At 42.1% G+C, this 19117-nt stretch overlaps 1 protein-coding gene across 1 annotated transcript; it reads left to right on the forward strand.

Moving 5' to 3' along the window:
- Nucleotides 1-307: 307 nt before the first annotated feature.
- slc22a17 (solute carrier family 22 member 17) lies at nt 308-18748 on the forward strand. The gene is made up of 10 exons (XM_084340736.1): nt 308-889; nt 2874-3432; nt 9252-9355; nt 11191-11345; nt 11944-12109; nt 12766-12890; nt 14197-14302; nt 14473-14696; nt 15428-15539; nt 16199-18748. The coding sequence occupies exons 2-10, from the start codon at nt 2959-2961 to the stop codon at nt 16473-16475; spliced, it is 1743 nt and encodes a 580-aa protein (XP_084196862.1). The 5' UTR covers nt 308-889; nt 2874-2958; the 3' UTR covers nt 16476-18748.
- Nucleotides 18749-19117: the final 369 nt, after the last annotated feature.

Consider the following 19117-nt stretch of genomic DNA (forward strand, 5'->3'; position numbering starts at 1 on the left):
CTGAATAAACACACTGACCTTGAAAAAAAAACAACACAATTTCACAATATTGTACATTGTTTACCTTTGGTGGACCCTGCCACCTTTCTAGCTACATAAATATTTTTGAGTTTGCATCATCAATATTGTAAAAATTACAATTCTGAGTTTGAACTTATTCTCCAAAACTACATAGTGCCCCTTTAATGTTATGCACGAATATACCACGGCGAATTCTTCCCATGTGGATAAAGCAATCGGCAATAGACCTGATTTTGAGTTTGGAGTGACGCACCTTCTCATCAAATACGATCTTCGACCGCAGTGAGACGAGGGGACGTCGCTATGACGATCTCAACCGACTGCTCCCGAAGTGTGGCGCCGCCGGTGGAGCAGCTCTCCTATAAACAGGCTTCTCCCGATGCAGTTTCCACCCGCTCTTTGTCCGCGGCCGACCGACCGACGACGAGTTCCCCTTTAAGATGATGTCGGACACACACATGCCTTATTTAATTATTTTGTGTAATGTCGGCAGGCAGAAACTTGGACTCGACGGTAACGTTACCAAGCAGCGACGGTAGGAGAGGAGTCTAGCATCCCCGGCGGGCATCACCTCATCTCAAAGTGGCGGAGGGTTAGCCGAGCTCCGGACCGACACCAGCCCCGGCGTCCTTGCTCGTGTCCCGGGCAGCGGTGGCGTTTTCTGAGAGGACACGACACTTGCTCTTCTTCTTCTCGGGGACAGACATGTCTCTTCACATGACAGACAAAGCAGGCTGGCTTCGAGGCGCGGAGGAGACGCGGTGAATGCGGTGAAACTACTCTGTGCTCCCCTGTCACCCCACGATGTTTCGGATGTTTGACAGCGCGCAGTAGGATTTAGCCTCACATTAAGCAACATTTTAAAGGGGTAAGTCTCAGTATACATGTGTTTTCTGAAGCCTTACAGACTGTATATGTGTGTGTGACCAGTCTGCCAGGGCAGGTGCGAGTGTTGTCAACCCGGCCCAGCAGCTTTACTCCCCCCTCCTCTCCAACACTGTCATTTTATTCCCCTCACACACCGCTGCTCTCCTTATTTAACTGCTCTTCATCCACACAGGCCGGACAGCTCCCGTGTGTTGAATTCCCTCCACGTCCCCTTTCCCTCCCCTCGTGTACAGGCTCTTATGTAACCCGGTGGGATTCCTTTTTTTTTTTTTTTTTTGCAAGACTTCCTGGCCCTGTGCAAGGAAAACACAGCAGCACTGGCTGCTAGAGGAGCACCATGTGCACCGACAGACAGAGGAGGCTGCTGAGGAAAAGCACAGGCTGTTCACATTCCTGCCCTCAACTGGGAGCACAGCCTGAGATACAGACAGGGGAAGGACGGGCTCCCTCTGCTCTGGACAGACCATCATTATGCTGCTTTATGTCAGGGTGTTAATCCACATCTGGGTTGTTGACTGTTACTTATACATTTTCTGTCTCTCCATGTCCCTGTTAAGGGTTAAGGGTATGACTCCTATACACACAAAACCCCCTCGCTGAGTCTCTTGTTGTGTAACAACTTGAGGGTTTTTGTCATGACAAAGACTATAAGCTTCATGTTAGGCCTGTAAGCAATATGCAGTGTTTTATGTAAGGATTAGCGGGCCTGAATTAGGGCTACAACTAACAGTGATCACCATCGATTGTTTAGTCTGTCCAAAACTCGATGTTCAGGATACTCTCACGCAAGGAAAAGAAAAGCATTCAAGAGCAAAGTTTGGTATTTTTGCTTTAAAAATAATCTAAATAGATGTTGATTTATTTTTCTGTCAATCAACTAATTGTTTCAGCTCTTTTTATCCAGTCTGAGTTGGTTCACATTTTCTACGTTTGTCCTGAAGTGTGAGCCTGCAGGTGTGATCTCATAAACATAACTCTTCTCTCCCAGTGTGGTGTGCATGGACAGAATCAGACCATGTAAATAATCTGCTCCTGTTTGGGACAGATTTCTTTATTTCAGTCAGAATTTCAGGATTGGTTTTTGCTCAGTGTTTAAAATACTGTAGTCTCACTGTGAAATGACCCAGTGTGCCCCTCTTACTCTGGACAAAATCCACTGTTACTGTGAACTTTCACTTAAGTGCTACTTTACATGCCACATGTGGTCCAGCAGGAAATAAACACAAAGGCGTACACAACTAGGGTTGCAAAGGGTCGGTTCATTTTCCAGAAAGTTTCCACAAAAGGAAAAATCTATGGAATTTTAGAAACTTTCAATAAAAAATGTATCCTTTTTTAAAATAGGGTACAAATTCAAAGTATGCCCTGAATTCAGTAAAGTTACAACCCTTTGCATTATGCACAGAAGACCAAAAAACTACAGGCCTTTAAGTCAAAACTTGACTAAAATTACTGGAACAAATGTAGTTAATGTTTTTTTTATGATATTTTGGTTCAACAGCAGATAGTAGCTTAAAACAAAGTACACAGTTTATAGCTTGTAAACCCTGTCTTCTAGTTTTTGCTAACAAGCGGTTACCATGTGGTTTTCATCTGCATATGACATGCAAACAAGTTTTTATTTTAACCTGGTTAATACAGCCTGAGCAAATAATAATAATCATTTCAATTTTATTATCATTACTTCCTTTAAATTCCCATAAATTCCTGTTAATTCCATTCCATCCGCCTTGAATATTCCCAGAACTTTCCAACCCTATGTATATACAACCCACCAGATTTGTTGTAAAACTTTCAAGTAATGCCATAATGTGGTGACAAAACAAGCGGTGTTACATATATATACACATTTAAACTTTCCAGCACTGTTTACTTCAGCAGTTTAAGTATAAAAACTAACGAAATAAATAAAGACATTATAAATGTTCTATAAAATAATGCAGTGCAACTCTTGTCTTCCACAGAGCTCTCCCACGTCTCGTCCCCTCCGCCTGGGGACCAACCATCACGACAACCTCTCCCCACCTCTACCTTTAACTCTCCCTAATAATGACATCCCCGGACTCTCCCCCGCTGGTCTCCCCTTCCCCGTGCCCTGCTCCCCCTCCATCCCTCCCCTCATCCCCGGTGCCCTCGTCCCCGGCCCCTTCCTCCTCCTCCCTCCCCGCTCCGCCCTCGCTGCCTCCCACGGGGGAAGTGATGGTGCTGGCTCTGGGCAGGAAGAAGCAGAGGGTGCTGATCGCTCTCTCCATCCTGCCCAACCTCTTCCTGGCCTTCCTGCTCTCCTCCGACCCCCTTATCACCCTCTCCCCGCCGCACCACTGCCACCTGCCGGGACCCTTGCCATCGCCCGAGGTGCTGAACGCCTCCCTGCCGTGGGACAAGGGGGAGAGGCCCGGGGACAGAGGAGGCCTGTCCCAGTGTAGGCAGTACAGCAACGGCAGCCAGTCGGCTGTGGTGGACTGCGAATCCGGCTGGGACTACAACGTGACAGAAGGGCTGAGGAACAACATCGTTACAGAGGTAAAGCAGCCTGAGGTCCTCCTTAGTTCTCTAATTATGGTCCCGGCCTTGTTCACTGTTTTGGCTTTCTGTGGGAAGGCTGCCTTTTGTTTATGTATGGATTTAGTCCTAAAATGCTGAAAAGTTTGTTTCTTTTTTATCCTGTATTTATCCGCTGGAGGGTCTTGCTGAGCATGCAGCCTCGATTTCTGCAGTGCCTGCTAAACTTTAATACGGATGCACATATTTGTCCCTATGAGTCGGACAAAAAGTCGTCTACTGGTGGCTTGTGGAGCCTTGAATCTTCCTGGTTCATAATCCATCATAGCATTTCAAGGTCCAGTGTGTAGGATTTAGCAGTGAAGTTTCAGATTGCAAACAACTGAACACCTCTTGTCTCAGCCTCCCTTAGGATGGCAGCTAAAATGTGATGTGTTTGGTTGTCTGTTCTTGAATACTGTAGAAACATGGCGGTGCTACATGGCAGACTTTGTGGTAGAGGAAGAAGTAAAAGGCTCATTCATAGTGAATACTTTATTCCGTTTCTGCCCCTAAATCCTAGACACTGGACCTTTTAATAGATGTTATGCTTAAAGTTATGTTTTGTTACGGTTGTGTGGAGAAAGGAGCTGTTGTGAAAACTTTTCCTTGCTGGTGCTTTTAAGAAAACTCCAGCATCAGAGATTAAGGAGATCCCTGATACCATTTTCCAACACAAACATCTTGTTTGATGTAGATAATGAACGATTGAGCGAATGTGCGTAGCTCCTATGTTTGAGGTATCCATGTGACTGATGTTGGATGCAATACCAGTACAGGCTGTTGTTCCATACACACCACCGCTAAACCACAGGACTTCTTCACACTTACACATGATTACATAAAACAAACAAGTTGTGTTCAGATACAATGTCTCTCATGCGCTCACCTGCTCACTCTGTGTCTTCATTTTTCTCTCCTTGTTTCACTTGTCAGGTAGTTGATTTGAGTTTCAACATTAATATTATTTAGTTAGTGTTTGTATTCCACCATATGAGGGAGGGACGTTGTGACAGTGGTTGGGTGATGCACATGGACCCATTCAGAAATGGAACTGCATATCTTTTTTTGGGGTATACATCAAAGTCTGTTTACAGGTACTGCTGTATATTTCAAATAGTTGTATAAAACCATGTGTGGCTCCAGGGGAGCTGCTCAGAGTCTGATAAATTGCTCTGACTGTGGCTGGGACTGAACTAATGAGAAAAATGAAAAAAATCTGGGGATGTGGAGAAAGAAGAGATGTTACCAGACTTCTGTAGTTGCTCATCATCTCTGCTCCAGGCTATAGGCTACATTAGCAGCTTTTAGCATAACAACACCGAGTCTCAAACCAAACTGTCAGTGGTCAAGTTGCATTCTGAGTAATTAAGGCATTTACAGTTTGACAATGAAGAACATGATATTGCTGGTACAGGTGTGATTTCTATTCTAAATAGAAAATTGATAATACCAATAAATAGACAATAATATACATTTCGGGACCAAGATCTGGACCATAACTTATCTGATAATTATTGTGCCTCCCTAATTTAAATACTCATAGCATGCTTACTGGTAGCCTGCAGCTTCACCTCCAGACACTTATCCTATGTGCAGGAAGACGATCAGCTGACTGGTACCAGAGGTAACTCTGACAGCCTCAGAGATGATGGGTTTATTTATTTTTTCAGAGAACCTTTATTGTTATGTTTATGAAGGGGGTTTACTTTGTACAGATATGAGAAACCAAACTTTGTAAGAAACAGAATCTCTCTCTATCATCAATATTACTAGTTGAATCCCTGAAGGGATGTATTTTTTGTTGAACTCTCGAGTCAACCCCAAACCTGCAAAACGCCACCAGAATGAAGTCGAAAAATGCCCCTTTTTAAAGAATTGAGAAAAAATGTAAACGATAGTTGCATTAATACAATGATCTGTTGATCTTTACAGATTCAGATCCGATAGATCTAACAACGTCATAGCCTTCAGTTCTGAAAAATAATGTTTAAATCGTAAGTCAAACGGAATCATAGATTTAGAGAATCGTGACATCCCTGATCTCGGGGTCTGCTGCATCAGTTTTAATACTGTTAAATACTTTGAAAAGTTCCATTCAACCATGAGAACAGGGTTGTGAAGCCAGGTTAGATAACACCAGGTGACTCACTCGTGTATCGTGTAACGTGCATTTTCCCTACGTCACTGGTTGGAACTGAAATAGATTTCGGAGATATCTGAAACGTGTCTGAAATGTCTTCATGAAGGAAGAACAATCCCAGCTCACAACCAGATTACGATTGATTGATATAAAATGAATGGACACAAGGTACAAAATATCTTAGTCTTTAAAAAGGCTTTAGAATATGATTGTCAGTAATTTGCACAAAGATAGGATGCTGCATTGCTCATATGGACACATCATTAACATGTTCCTGCCACAGCTGGCCACAGCTTTGCATCTCTAACCTTTTAACTGTAACATACTTCTCGCATTGCTCGCTGTATTTAAACAGCAGACAGGCAAGTTGAGGATCAGCTACAGTGGAAGCGGCAATATTTTGTTGAAAGGAATATTGACAGGTTTGAAGAACAATCCTGTACCAACAATTTGCGGGAGTTTTTTTCCTCTAATGCTCATAACTACACAATCAGTGTTTTCTGAGAGGATTACACCAGATTTCTAGCTGTAGCAACAAAACTGCTTCTGGCTCTGTCATGCTCATATTAATAAAAGCATCAGTGTTTCCTACTTCTGCTTGAATTGTGATACATGCAGCAGATAAATGCTGTGTTGGCATATAATGTGTCACCTTGCACATGACTTGTGGTTGGCTTGACATTTTGAGTGACCGAAAAAAACCCGCATTTTCTGTGTCAGAGCTGTATTTCATAGTAAAAGCCTTGAATTGCGTTTGTTAATGTCTTTACCAGAGCCAAGCCTGCTGCTCAAAGTTTTCCACTCAGGCTGGTCGCTCTGGCTTTTGAGTCTGTTTGCATTGCTGTGCCTACTGATGTGGGAACCACACCCAGCCCTTTAGGCAGTGGTATTAGGGCAGTTCGCCGGTAATCCACCCACACCACTGCAGCGAGCTGGGGATCCGTAAACGCAGCCAAGGGAGGCATTTAGCAGCGGCGTGCTTGCAAGTACATTCCTAAAGAGCAAGTTGTATTCGCACAGCCTCCTCCATCCTTCATTTGACATACTGAGAGTGACATGGGCAGAGAAGGACACTGACATATTTGAGCCCTTAAGTCAGATTGAGCTCAGAAAGTCATGATGATGTCACTCCAGTGCTGCTTTGCTTTGCTGATCTGGCAGTCTGGTGAGCAGGAAGCAGGAAGGCTTCTGATCAGCTTCTCCCCTGATCAATACACTTTTCAATTCACATCTCTATTCTTTGGTCTATGGGCTAATGCACAGATTGGCCTTGTTAGTTTTTCTTTCTGTCATCATTAGGTTAGGGCAGTTTGATGACAATATAGCATGAGATTACATAAATTTGTCAACCTTTAAAAATAGCTACACCAGATATATCCAGGCATATTAGGCTCTAGGGGGCAATATTATAAATCATTAAAAGTGCAATATGTAGGAATGGGAACACCTTTTGAATTCATACTCAAAACAAAAGAGGCGTGGCATATCACCAGAGTAACCGCTAACTGCTGCTAATTATAGCCACCATGAGCTAGTTAGCTCAGTTAGCCGTGCAGTGACTGATCCGGACTGTGAGCTCTGAGCACCAGGGGGGTACCGGTGTTTATACCTTAGACGGGAACTTAAGACCGGGATGGGCTGGGACCAACTGCTTCGCATGCTAACTTCAGTAGGCATATATTCAACAAAACACACAGATGTCATAAAGTCAAAGCTGTTCTTTCTTGCAGATCTGCTTTATGGCAATGTCAAAGTGGGAAATGGTGGCAGGTTTTTAGTCCTTCTTAAAGGCACATACCTGAATGGTGCCAGAGCCTCATTCCCAAACCCGTTGACAAACTGGTTCGTGTACATTTTTCACCCTCCTGTTGTCCAAAGCATTCCACCCGTATGAGTGCTCCAGGTTGCGACACTGCCCTTTACCCGACCAGTGTGCACTGTCACGGCTCTGTGCCTCATCAACAGGACAGCTGATATTATGTGACAGGCTTTTATGTTTCCATGCGCGGGCTCCAATTATGCAAGGCCTTTTTATCACCAGCCTTGTGCTCTCGCTCTCCCTCTCTGGATCATTAAAATCATTTTGCTTTCAGCGGGCGGGCAGACAGTGACATTAGCAGAGCTCAGCTGTTAATGCAAATCAGTGGGTCGGCTTAATGTGATTAAAACTCAGATCTGAGAGCAGATAACTGTTTTTTTTGTTTTAAACAGATGTGCTGACTTTCCATGTGGATGCACTATGATGTGCAACCACACAGTCATTTGTTTGAAAGTAAATGCATATGACCAGACTGTCCTCTTGGTGTAAAACTACTAATACTGCTACTACTGCCAATATTATTAACAATAACAGTAATACACCAAGTTTCTTCTGACTATCAAAGCCACATAGACAGTAATATTATGAGGTTACATCTCCCTGTGATTGTATTCGGAGTCTAATGGGTCCTGAAGGCTTTTTACTGCCTCATTCTCTCTGCTAGTGACACCTGGGACACATAATTATTTATCTATAATAATTATCCACACAGCACGTGTTATTACATCCAAGACGGACCAGGAACTAATTTTCTTGAACCATCTCTGAGTAGTATGAGAGGTATAGTAGACATAAAATGCTAGTACTTCTTCTGTAAACTTTATTTTATATTTGCACTGTAGACTGGGTTCACTGTTTTAAACATTGTAAATAAAACTGGGCTGCCTTTGAATCAAAGTAATTAATTAAGAAAGTAATTTAATGTGCTCAAAGCATAATTCTTCACAAGCTACTCAAGCTAACAATCAGCATGAACGCTCAGTGAGCTGAGTTATACATTTTGGCTTCAGGCTTTAAAGCGTGCAGGGAGGAAGGCAACATATTTCAAACTCAGTGCAAAGCTGTCGTTGTGAGCAAAGAGCCTCCATTTGTCTTCATGTTGGCATCAAAAGTAGAGGCTAGGGATGTGACTGAAAGATTTTATGGCTGACCACAATAAAAACACTCACTATAAGTTGATTGTGGTGAAATGTCATCATTGGAGATAATCGTGAATATCCTCACGAGTGACTTAAATAAGCTGTCCAGCTCGCTGACGTACAGTCCTACATTGGGTTATTTTGAACTGCCTGAGCCTGTCACCGTGGCTGAGGAGGGCATGGCCTGCACATTGTATCCTCCTCAGAAACAAAATGTATGTAGGTACTATGACAAGGAGGTCCTTCATGAGTTTACTGACAATTAACCAGTTTACCATATATTCTGTTATTCAGTCACCATTTGAGGTGGTAATAATAATAATAATAATAATAATAATAATATGTATGTGTGTGTGTGTGTGTGTGTGTGTGTGTGTGTGTGTGTGTGCTTTCTATCGTTGTAATTGTAGAGTTTTGGACCTCACCTTTTTTTCCCTACTCTTTTCTCGCATTTGATAGACATTGAATTAATCAAAAAATAATGGTCAGAGTAATTGTCACTAAAAATAATTGTTTGTTGCAGCCCAACAGATATTTGGGTACCCACTGAGTTATTTTTGGTTTGTTGGAACATGATTGAAACATTACAAACAACTCCTGATGTGTGTTGATGTCTGCCTGTTCTCTAACATGTACGTTGCTGTGCTGACCTGAACAGATGATAACTGACAGATCTCTCTTATGTGTGTGTGCTGTCCAGTGGGATCTGGTGTGTGGTCAGTACTGGCTGGTCCCAGTGGAGGAGGTGTGTTTCATCCTGGGCGTCCTGACTGGCTGTCTCGGTCTGGGCTATGCCGCTGACAGGTAATACATGCTCAAACACACATACGCATGCACACTATTTCTAACCAGCTGTATTCACGCTCACGTCAGACTTCCCCTCTCATCTGAGGTCCCAGTCTAGGCAAAATAGGACACTAGGACCACTGGCTACACGGCTGAGCTAATTAGCTAATGGTAGCTAGCTACAGCCAAAGATAGCTAGCAAAGGGCATCAGATGCCAGCTACTCTGGTGATATGCTGACTCCTATGTTTTTGGTGCTACCTCTGAATTTTGTCTATTTTCTACAAATTATACCTTTAACCTTAGCGGACATGTCCTCACAACACTGGTTTAAAGCCACAGAAAGAAAGAAATACAAACACACACACGCAATTCTATTCTAACCGTAACCTTAAAAAAGTCTTAACCCTCAAACAGCCGTTGTGAGGATGGCCAAAATGTCCTCACAACCAGAAGTGTCCTCACAACGCTGGTATGAAACCACACAAAGATAGAAGTACACACACACATACTGCTGGCATGTTAACATGTTCCACTGCCACTCCGTCCATCTGTGCTGTTAAATGACTCCGTTCCTCATTCTTCAGTCTGTCGTGATGACTTTGCAGTTTTACTACCTCACAGCCCTTCAGACAACACACAAAAGAACGCACAAAAAGCACAACAACTTGCCTGGATGTTAATGTTCACATGAATTTAGCTATAGATTTACTATCCCTGTTCCTCGATCAGTCAGTAGACGGTGGCCTCCAGCCGAAAGAGAGATTAAGTATCAAGCAGCCCAAATGCCATTTTATAGACCTTTCAGTCACGGTGAGAAATGTTGTGCAATAAATATTGTTTGCTACGGAGAAATCAAAGAATATGCCACAAAATGATTATTACTCGTAAGCAAAGCATGGTATACAAGTTAATGTTCGCGAATGTAAGCCTATTAACATTTGCAATCTTTATTTGGCTCGATCTTCCAACGTGATGCTCGACAGTCTGCATGAGGCACACCCCAAGCTTCAGATAATTGACATAATGAATCCAGCCGGTTGTCGGATTGAAAATCACACAGGGGAAGTTGTAGTTTTGGGGGAATTGTGAGGGAGATGATGCAGATTTAATCAGCTAACAGCCTTCATTAATTTGCTGACCAATTGAGCATAGCATCTGTTTGTTAAGACTAGTGAATTAATGCAGCCTCCTGGGAACAAGCACAGAAGAAAAGGGAACAGCGCTAATCTGCAAGTTGGAAACGAAACTGCTGCTCGCGCATGCAGCTGAAAATTGGCTAATCATCACATTTAGTGATCACTTAGTGCTTCAGACTTGAGCTGATTGGAAGATTTCTTTATTTGTATTTGAAACATTACTTTTTGAAAGTTAGCTTTAGTAAAATATCCGATTAGAACAAATTGTGTGAGGTTCTTGGAATGAATCCTGAATGCTGTAAAAGTTTTGAGTTCTCCATTGTATCCTAACTCTTAACTTCACAGTCGACCATTGTCCTATTTTCTGTTTTTAACTGTCTAGCTGTTAATATTTAAACATGTGAAGTAGTGTTTTTGCTCTTGCATAATCAGCACTTCCATTATAATTTTATTGCTGTGGTACATCTTTTGTTTTTAAGCTTTTATCTTGATTTGAGTTTAAGTGTGTTGATTTCTTTTTCTTTAATGCTAAAAATGAATCTAGCTTCATCTCTCTGTGGTCTGACTAAAGAGACTTTTGATAATAACCAGAATGGAAGATCAACAATATCTGAAGTGTATTACTCTGTGTGTAAGTGACTTTCTTGTGTAATAACAAAGGTGCACTGATGTGTCATTTAGGTTGTTCTCAGTATATATCTCTGTTCACCTGCAGGCTGGGCCGGTCCAAGACTCTTCTCACCTCCCTGACCCTGTCGGTGGTGTTTGGGGTGCTGGTGTGTGTCTCTCCGTACCCCTCCATCTTCATCGTCATGCGATTCTGTTTGGCAGCAGCTAGTGCGGGAGTCTACCTCATTCTGTACATCACTCGTGAGTATTTACACATTTGAAGGACGTGTTTACAATGATGCTGATACGCAGGTGTCAAGCAGGTATAATGTTTACCTTCATCACCATCTTAATTTAGCTTGTTAGCATGCTAACATTTGCTTATTAGCATGTTAGCATTCATGTCAATCTATCAAACATTGTTACAGACATTTGACTAAAAACACAAATGTGACACCTCGGTGGCACTAAAGGAAAGCCATGTACCATGCAAAAAACCATGTATATCTTTACTAAATTTCATGTCAATTCATTGACTACTGTAGCTGTTGAGAGATTTCAGTCTGGGGCAAAGTGGACATCCAACAGACCGACATGGCCATATATAGAGCTGTGCTGCTAGCTTGGCTAAAAATACTGCCTCTACATCCATCACACGTACACATTCACCATAGACACCAGAAATTAACCTGTTGATGGTAAGTATTTTCCTTTTGAAGGACCATAAAATTAAGATGGAGATGGTGAGGATGTTCTGGTTTCTTTAATATGCAACAGCTTTGGTTGTAGTATAAATTAGGTTTGGTTCGCCTCTTCATGGGATCATTCATGATTTGCTGATGTTGTGCTCGTCTGTCAGGTCTGGAGCTGTGTGAACCGTCTCTGAGGCTGGTGGCGACCATGCTGGCCGGGCTGATGACTGTAGCCGGAGAGCTGCTGTTGCTAGCCGTCGCCCTGGGCTGCCAGTCCTGGAGGGGCCTGCTTGGAGCCGGTGCCGCCCCGCTGACACTCTTCCTCAGTTACGGGTACGATTACATGTGTGTTTGAACAGCCACATGTATGATAAGTTATTTCAGAAACATCTTTCTTTTTTCTGTATCTTAATTTGATTCAGTTTTAGTTAATTCCCATTTTTAAAACTTCATCATCATCATCAGTATTTTCTTTTCATATTTAAGATATCGGTTGACTGTGTAAGCAGACACGTGTTTAGTTTTTCTGAGAAACTGCAGGGACAAGAGAATGAAGGGACCTGATAGTCTTTTGATAAAGTGTCTTGATGCCATCTGACTGGCTGAAAGCTTTGTTGGATCGTATTGATCTCAATCGTCTCGTCACACTGAGCCTTTTAGCTCATGTCAGAAGGCATTAGAGCTACTTTGTTTAAGGTCCCCGGTCCCTCTAAGACCTCTGTTACAAGATAAGCCTTCATTGTAGTTTCAAAACCAAATTAACAAAGATTAACAGATGATTACTGCAGGTTTTTTATAAGAATGGAAAAAGCTGGATTAAGAAATAAAGAATTCTGCCAGTCTGTGACCTACATCGGTTAGTTTCCGTGCCGAAGGATCAAATCTGGGCTACAGCAACAAAACCTAATGCGTCTGAATAGTTTTGGTGCTGGATAAACGTAAGCAGAGATCAAAGAATGGACTTATGTTCTGTCTTCGCTCTCCTGCAGCATTCCTGGAGTGTTTCCAGAGTCTCCTCGGTGGCTCCTTCTGTCAGAGAGATCTGTAGACATGAACTCCTTCAGTGAGAGAAGAAACTCCAACAGAGATGTGAGGGACGACGAGAGCTTCACAGGTGAGTCTGCACACATGCGTTTCAATTCTCTTCCTCGAAGTTAGAGCTGCTTACATTTTTATTTTTTGCATCACTGCCGGACTGAATGGACATTCAGTTTATGAAGCCTGCATTATTTATGTTTTTTATAATGCATTACATTCAAAACATGGGTACCTATCACACACCACTACCAAGAGCAGGTAATGATGCTCAGTTGCGATTCATGATTTATTAAAGACATGAGGTTCCTGTTTTAAAAATGGAATTACAATAGAGCATCATAACCTGCAGCTACACAGTCTGAGCTGGATATTCACTGGGCTCCGCACCAGTTTATATGCAAATATGCTTCTCAGGAAGTTTGCTCACATTTGGTGATATCAACATTGGTTGGTGTAAAAATAATAACAATCAACCATTTCTTCTTTTTCTTTTACTATACTACTACTACTTTACTTATACATTATTTAAGTCCAATATGAAAAAAGTGTTGAATTAAGAATTTTCCCTTTGCCACAAACTGGACTTGCACATACTGTATAGAATAGGAAACATTGCGAGTGTCACAGCACGCAGTAAACAATCTCAACGTCCACGTACAGTATTGTTCTGTATTTTCTTTGACTCAAAAAAGAAACAGACACTCAGCCTAATCGGTGTTAAAATCTATAAAAGACATCTGTGGCAGGTTTTCAGAAGATGTAACATGGCTCATCTTGCATTACTGGAGGATCCAGTAAACCGTGCAGTCCTCAGGGAGCACGTTTTCAGAGAGCTGTTTGGTTGATAGCACAGTGTGTTTTCTTCCCGAAACAGAAATCGCTAGATTTATGCCATGATTTGAGACTTTTGTGTGAGAAATTTTGACATTTTGACCAGATGTATACTGTATACAAATATACAGTTGACAGATATAATAAAAATAACAAACATTTCAGATCACAGCTGTGTCATATTGTCGATCATTTATGATTTACTGATGTTGTGCTTGTCTGTCTGGTCTGGAGCATCATACTTAACAATAACAACATAGTGTAGTAGTGTATTGATCATTTTCTACTTGTTTATTTGCTGTCAAATTAGGGGATCAACATAAAGTTTTACTGTAAAATCTATTTTTATAGCTTCAGTATTGTAAGTGGTTATTAAACAGACTCTATTTAGCCAATAGGAATTGTCCCATCATTGATTTATCTCCTGTACGTGTCTCTTCTCAGAGAATAAAATTGACTATTGATTGAAAGGGAAACCAGGTCAGGTCAGGTGTTGCTGGACTGTGAAGTAAAAAGAGAAAGCCTGTTCTGTCCTCTTTCGCTTACTGCAGAGCTGGATTCAGAGCCGTCCCCCTCCTCACGCCCCCACCTCTCCTTCCCAGAGCTCTTCCACAGCAGGAACATCTGGAAGAACATGTGTGTGCTCGGCTTCACCTCGTAAGTCATCCGACACTCTTGACATTAATTAAGCAGCGCTGCAGCTTCGAATCGGAGCTGCTCTCATATTTCATCATGATGTTCTTCCACACTTCGCCGCTTTTCTATTTAAGAGCTGTTTGCAAACACACGAGTGCTTACTCTTTGTTTCCCTGCCCTTCCTCCCTCAGATTCATCTCTCATGGCATTAGTCACTGTTACAGCTCTTTCCGAGGTGACGTCAGGGGCACTGCCCCAAGCTTCTATTGGACGTACCTGCTGTCTGTGTGTGCAGGGGGCGGTGCCTGGCTGTTGCTCTGGGTGACTGTAGACAGGTGCGGCCGCCGTGGCATCCTGCTCCTCTTCATGACGATGACGGGGCTGGCCTCTTTGATCCTTCTGGGACTCATGGAGTGTAAGTAGTCTTTAGGCGGCAGGATTGTTTGTTTTCTCAAGTAAATCTAGAGCCAGATAAAGAAAGCTATTAATAGTCTTTGCCAACAACCTCTCCTTAAATCCCCCCCCTGTTGTTGGAGAACCAATATGTGAGGCTTGTTTTGGGATTAAAAGCCTTGCTTTGTCAAATCCTAAATCCTTAAATGAAGACAAAAGTTAGTTTATGCTCAGACTTGTGGTAACATTAGATCACCTATACACTACTGACTTCATATGGGCGTCATGCTGTATGAAAAGCAAACCGGTCAGCTTTGAGAATGGAAAAGTACGTGCTGAGTGCCTTTGTCTTGCCACAGCCTGGTATGGAAACACACTTGCTGTTGCCTCAGTCTCAGTCTCCCCCTTGTGGCTAATAATGAGTATAACACTCATTTTATGTAGGACACTGCAGTGGCAGCAAAGTCAAAGCTGTGTCAGGCGCTGTGCTTTAATCATGCATCAAAGGCTGAGAGGGCAGCAGCGCTGACCTCCTCTCAGAGGCTACACACACTGCTGTCTGTGTCTTCTGTTAATAACAGAAGTCTGGCAAAGTTTTAGGGAAAGAATAGGTGGACTGATTCACTGTTTTGAATTAAAATCAATTCAAATCATAGGGGCATCATGATATATCATCAGAAAATGGAAATTACAAAAACTGCACTCTATCAAGGTAATCCATAATTACTGATGCTTGTCCCTCCTCCCCTTCAGATCTGAGTGAGACGGCCATCACAGTGTTCTCAGTGCTGGGTCTCTTCTCCTCCCAGGCCACAGCCTCCCTCTGCATCCTCTTCACGGCAGAGATAATGCCCACCATCATCAGGTAACACTAACACAGCGACCTTTGCAGTCGGAAAAATTTAAGTTAAAGCAGTCTTACCATTCATTCTTTTTTCTGAAAATATTAAAGGGGCACTGTGTATTGTAAAAATAAATCAGTCAATAGAGATCTTTCTCTTCTGTTTAAGAAGTCTTCCCCAAAAATACAAAGTGCACCTTTAAGATGTAAAATGTGTTATTATTCTTTGTCAGAAAGAGACTGCTCTGTCCATAAGTGCTGCCAAAGTGAATCAGGACATGAAAAATGCAGTCAATTGGAGGGAGGAAAGAGGAAATTTACTTCAGTATGTATTAGTGATGAAGAGAAGCTTTCTGACATCTAAGAGAATCCTCATTAACTCTTTAACAATTACGTGACAGTTTAACTTATCTACTTTTGGAAATGAAGGAATAAAATGCCTCAAGTTGAAGGAATTTCATGTCACTCAGTGCTGTGTATGAACCGATCTTTCTCAAATAAATGCTAATTCATACGACATTTGGCTGCAACATGCAGATACATTTTTAGGGGATGTTCCTCTAACCTGAAATAAAGAAATAAAGACCAGCAATTAAAATCGAGAGTTTGGTCTTCCTGAAAAACTGAATCCTAGCATATAAAATGTGGTATATATTGAATCTGAAGTTGTGTTGTGTCTACAGGGGCACTGGTGTAGGCGCAGTGCTCGCACTGGGCTGCGTGGGCCGCCTCAGCTCCCCGCTCATGGACCTGAGGAACCACTACGGTTACTTCCTGCACCACGTGGTCTACTCCTCTCTGGCCCTGCTGGCCGTGCTGTCCATCCTGCTGCTGCCCGAGAGCAAGAGGAAGCCTCTGCCCCAGACGCTGGCCGATGGGGAGCAGTACAGGCGCCCCCCGCTGGGCAGGAGGAGGAGGGACAATGTGCCGCTGCTGGCCACTCCCAACCCAGAGACTTAAGGGACTCCTGAAAGAGTGGACTGTGCTCAAATCACTCACTTTGCATTCAGAACATTTACATCTGTCATGTTCATGCAGAGGAGGAGAAAGAGCAAGACAGAGACCTGAAGGTGATGGTGATCAGACTCTAAGCTTCCTAACATATCATCCACTAGTCATTCCAAACGCAGGCGGTTGGGCTGAGTTGCCATGTTTCTTCATTCTGTATCTCCTGCCATTCAAATGTGTGTCGATCTGACACACATTGTCCACGCACACACTTGTAGGGAAGTCTTCATCTTTCATCTCTTCCTGACCAGACGGCGGGCGGGCGGTCCCCCACCATGTGACACACCAGCATACACTGCTGCACGCAGTCCTCCAGTGTGTCTGTTGTAGAGGTGTTAGCTGCTTTCTACTGACACTCCAGACCAGACGTGGGGTCGGAGAGTAGTCGCAAGTGATTCTTAGCATTTGTCTTAACCCGCGTAGAACGTTTTGTTGTCGTGTTCGCTGTGTAAGACAACACGGTAAGTGCTCGCAGGGGTGCAAAAGCAAATCAGTCAGTCTTTTCCACTTTCCTGTTACATTTGTGTTAAAAAAGTTGGCGCTCCAAACAGGGATGGACCACAGTTCTCAGACAAACGTTATGGGTGTTAAAATGCCTTGTAAATACTTAGACTTAGTTTCTTTAACTTCGTGGGGCATCTGAGTTTTGTTAAAGCAGACCCTGTGGCTGGAAACTGTACAGTACAGTAAGCTATGCAGTGGAGAGATGATGCAGAGCACTTTCTTTTTAAAGATGATGGAGGTTAATTTGACCAAAGTCTACAAATTTAAGGGGCAGTTTTATGAACGTAAATCAACTGTTTATCAATATTGGGATCAGAGGCTCAAAACAAAACAAAAAGGGGGCCTTCAAACAGAAAGAAGTTTATGTTCAAACTGTGTGAATCCAGTTACTCAATCTGGCCTGGAGCCAGCTATATTTATGTCTTATTTATGTTATTAAGCATAATCAATAAATTATCCAGAGGCCTAGTGTTTTTTAAATATTAAGCTAAATATAATTTAATTGGGATGGCATGGAATAAACTTTCCATTTTCTGATGTCTCTGATCAAATAACAGTGCAGCTGTTAAACTGTCACAACATTCCTGCATGTTTGGAAGCACTGAAGGGCTTGTTTTTTTCTGTATTTCCTCAGAAGCTTATAGTTACTCAATACCTCTCTAGATGACCAGAGAATAGACGGGTACGAACAAACTACCGTAGAAGTTGTATAACCAGGCACATATATTTTTTTGTCAGGTCTTAAATGTGGAGGTTTTTGAACGAGGTCATCTGTACTTTGCCTGAATGTGTAATGATGCTGGAAAAAGGGCCTGATGACGATGCTCCGGGAGGTTTGAATGGGAGCTGAAGAGGGCCCCAGAGCTCCAAATTAACTCTCGGCTCCTCAAGCACGCACCACGGATGCATTTTTCGTCATAGCTGCTTCATTAATTTGAGGCTGAGGTTGTCAAAATCGGTGAATTTTAAACTTCGATACAGTGCTAGCATAAAAAACGATACTTGTCACCTGTTTTGATACCACAGCAACTAAATTGATAAATAAAAAAAAGTCCTGAACACACAAAATAGGATAATTGCTTTCTTTTTTTACTATCAACCTGTAAACAGTGGTGGGACAGAAAAAGTCACTGAACACATACCAACACATTTGTAATTGTGGCTCTGTTTTTTTAATGAATTAATTTATTTTTCCTTAATAGTTTAGGTACTTTCGATACTATCGATAGTATAATTAACAGAGGTGTATCGTTTTAAACACATGGTATCAAAAGAAGTATCGTTCCTTTCGACAACCCTAGATGCCACGTTACATTTGGCACAAGTTTAAACCGTGATAGAGAATTACAAAAGCATGTCAGTTTCAGTGCTTGAAAACATTCTCGATATATTAATGTACTCGGGTGATTTTTTTCCTCAAGTGTTTGTCGGTGCGTGATATAAAGAGGAAACGGGAGTTGTTTAATTTGGAGCCTGAAGTTATGAAGGACACTCACCTTCGCTGATGACTTCTTCCTCCGTCAGCCTTTGGTAGTTTTTTCCTCTGTATGTTGCACTTATACACTGATGATTATTATCACTATGATTAACTTGACTCGAGTAGTATTACGTCTGACAACACTGATGATCTGTTCAATGATGAGTGTGATGCAGTTAACTCTATAGCCTGATTTAATGTAAAATAAAACTGGTTAAATAAACATGACATGAGCATTTTTTAAGAGTCGTTACAGTATGAATCATGTGAACTGCTGCAGCTGTATAAAAATCAAAGCAAGAATAAGACTATATTTAAGTAAGTATATTTTGATGTATATACTTTTGTGCTTTTACTTAAGTAAAATTTAAAATGCAGGACTGTGGTAGTGCTAGTTTAACTTAAGTAAAAGATCAGAGTACTTTTCCCACCACCATCTACATTAGCCTGTCTGTAATGTTAAGTACAAGTCATACAGAGACGAAAAAGTACATTTGTATCCTTTAGGAGGTAATTATGTTACACATAATGTATCTTAGCACATAATGTTCATTAAACTTACAACAAGGAACTTTTAACTGGTTATGAAACTATTTAATACTGATTCCTCTAC

This window comes from Pagrus pagrus, assembly GCF_965226575.1.
Source record: "Pagrus pagrus genome assembly, chromosome: 20".
Taxonomy (NCBI): Eukaryota; Metazoa; Chordata; class Actinopteri; order Spariformes; family Sparidae; genus Pagrus; species Pagrus pagrus.

Coding starts and splice junctions, on each gene's coding strand:
- slc22a17 (XM_084340736.1), top strand. CDS start 2,959: ATGACATCCCCGGACTCTCCCCCGCTGGTCTCCCCTTCCCCGTGCCCT. Junction 12,110..12,765: donor ACACTCTTCCTCAGTTACGG/GTACGATTACAT, acceptor GCTCTCCTGCAG/CATTCCTGGAGTGTTTCCAG. Junction 14,303..14,472: donor TGTGTGCTCGGCTTCACCTC/GTAAGTCATCCG, acceptor TTCCTCCCTCAG/ATTCATCTCTCATGGCATTA.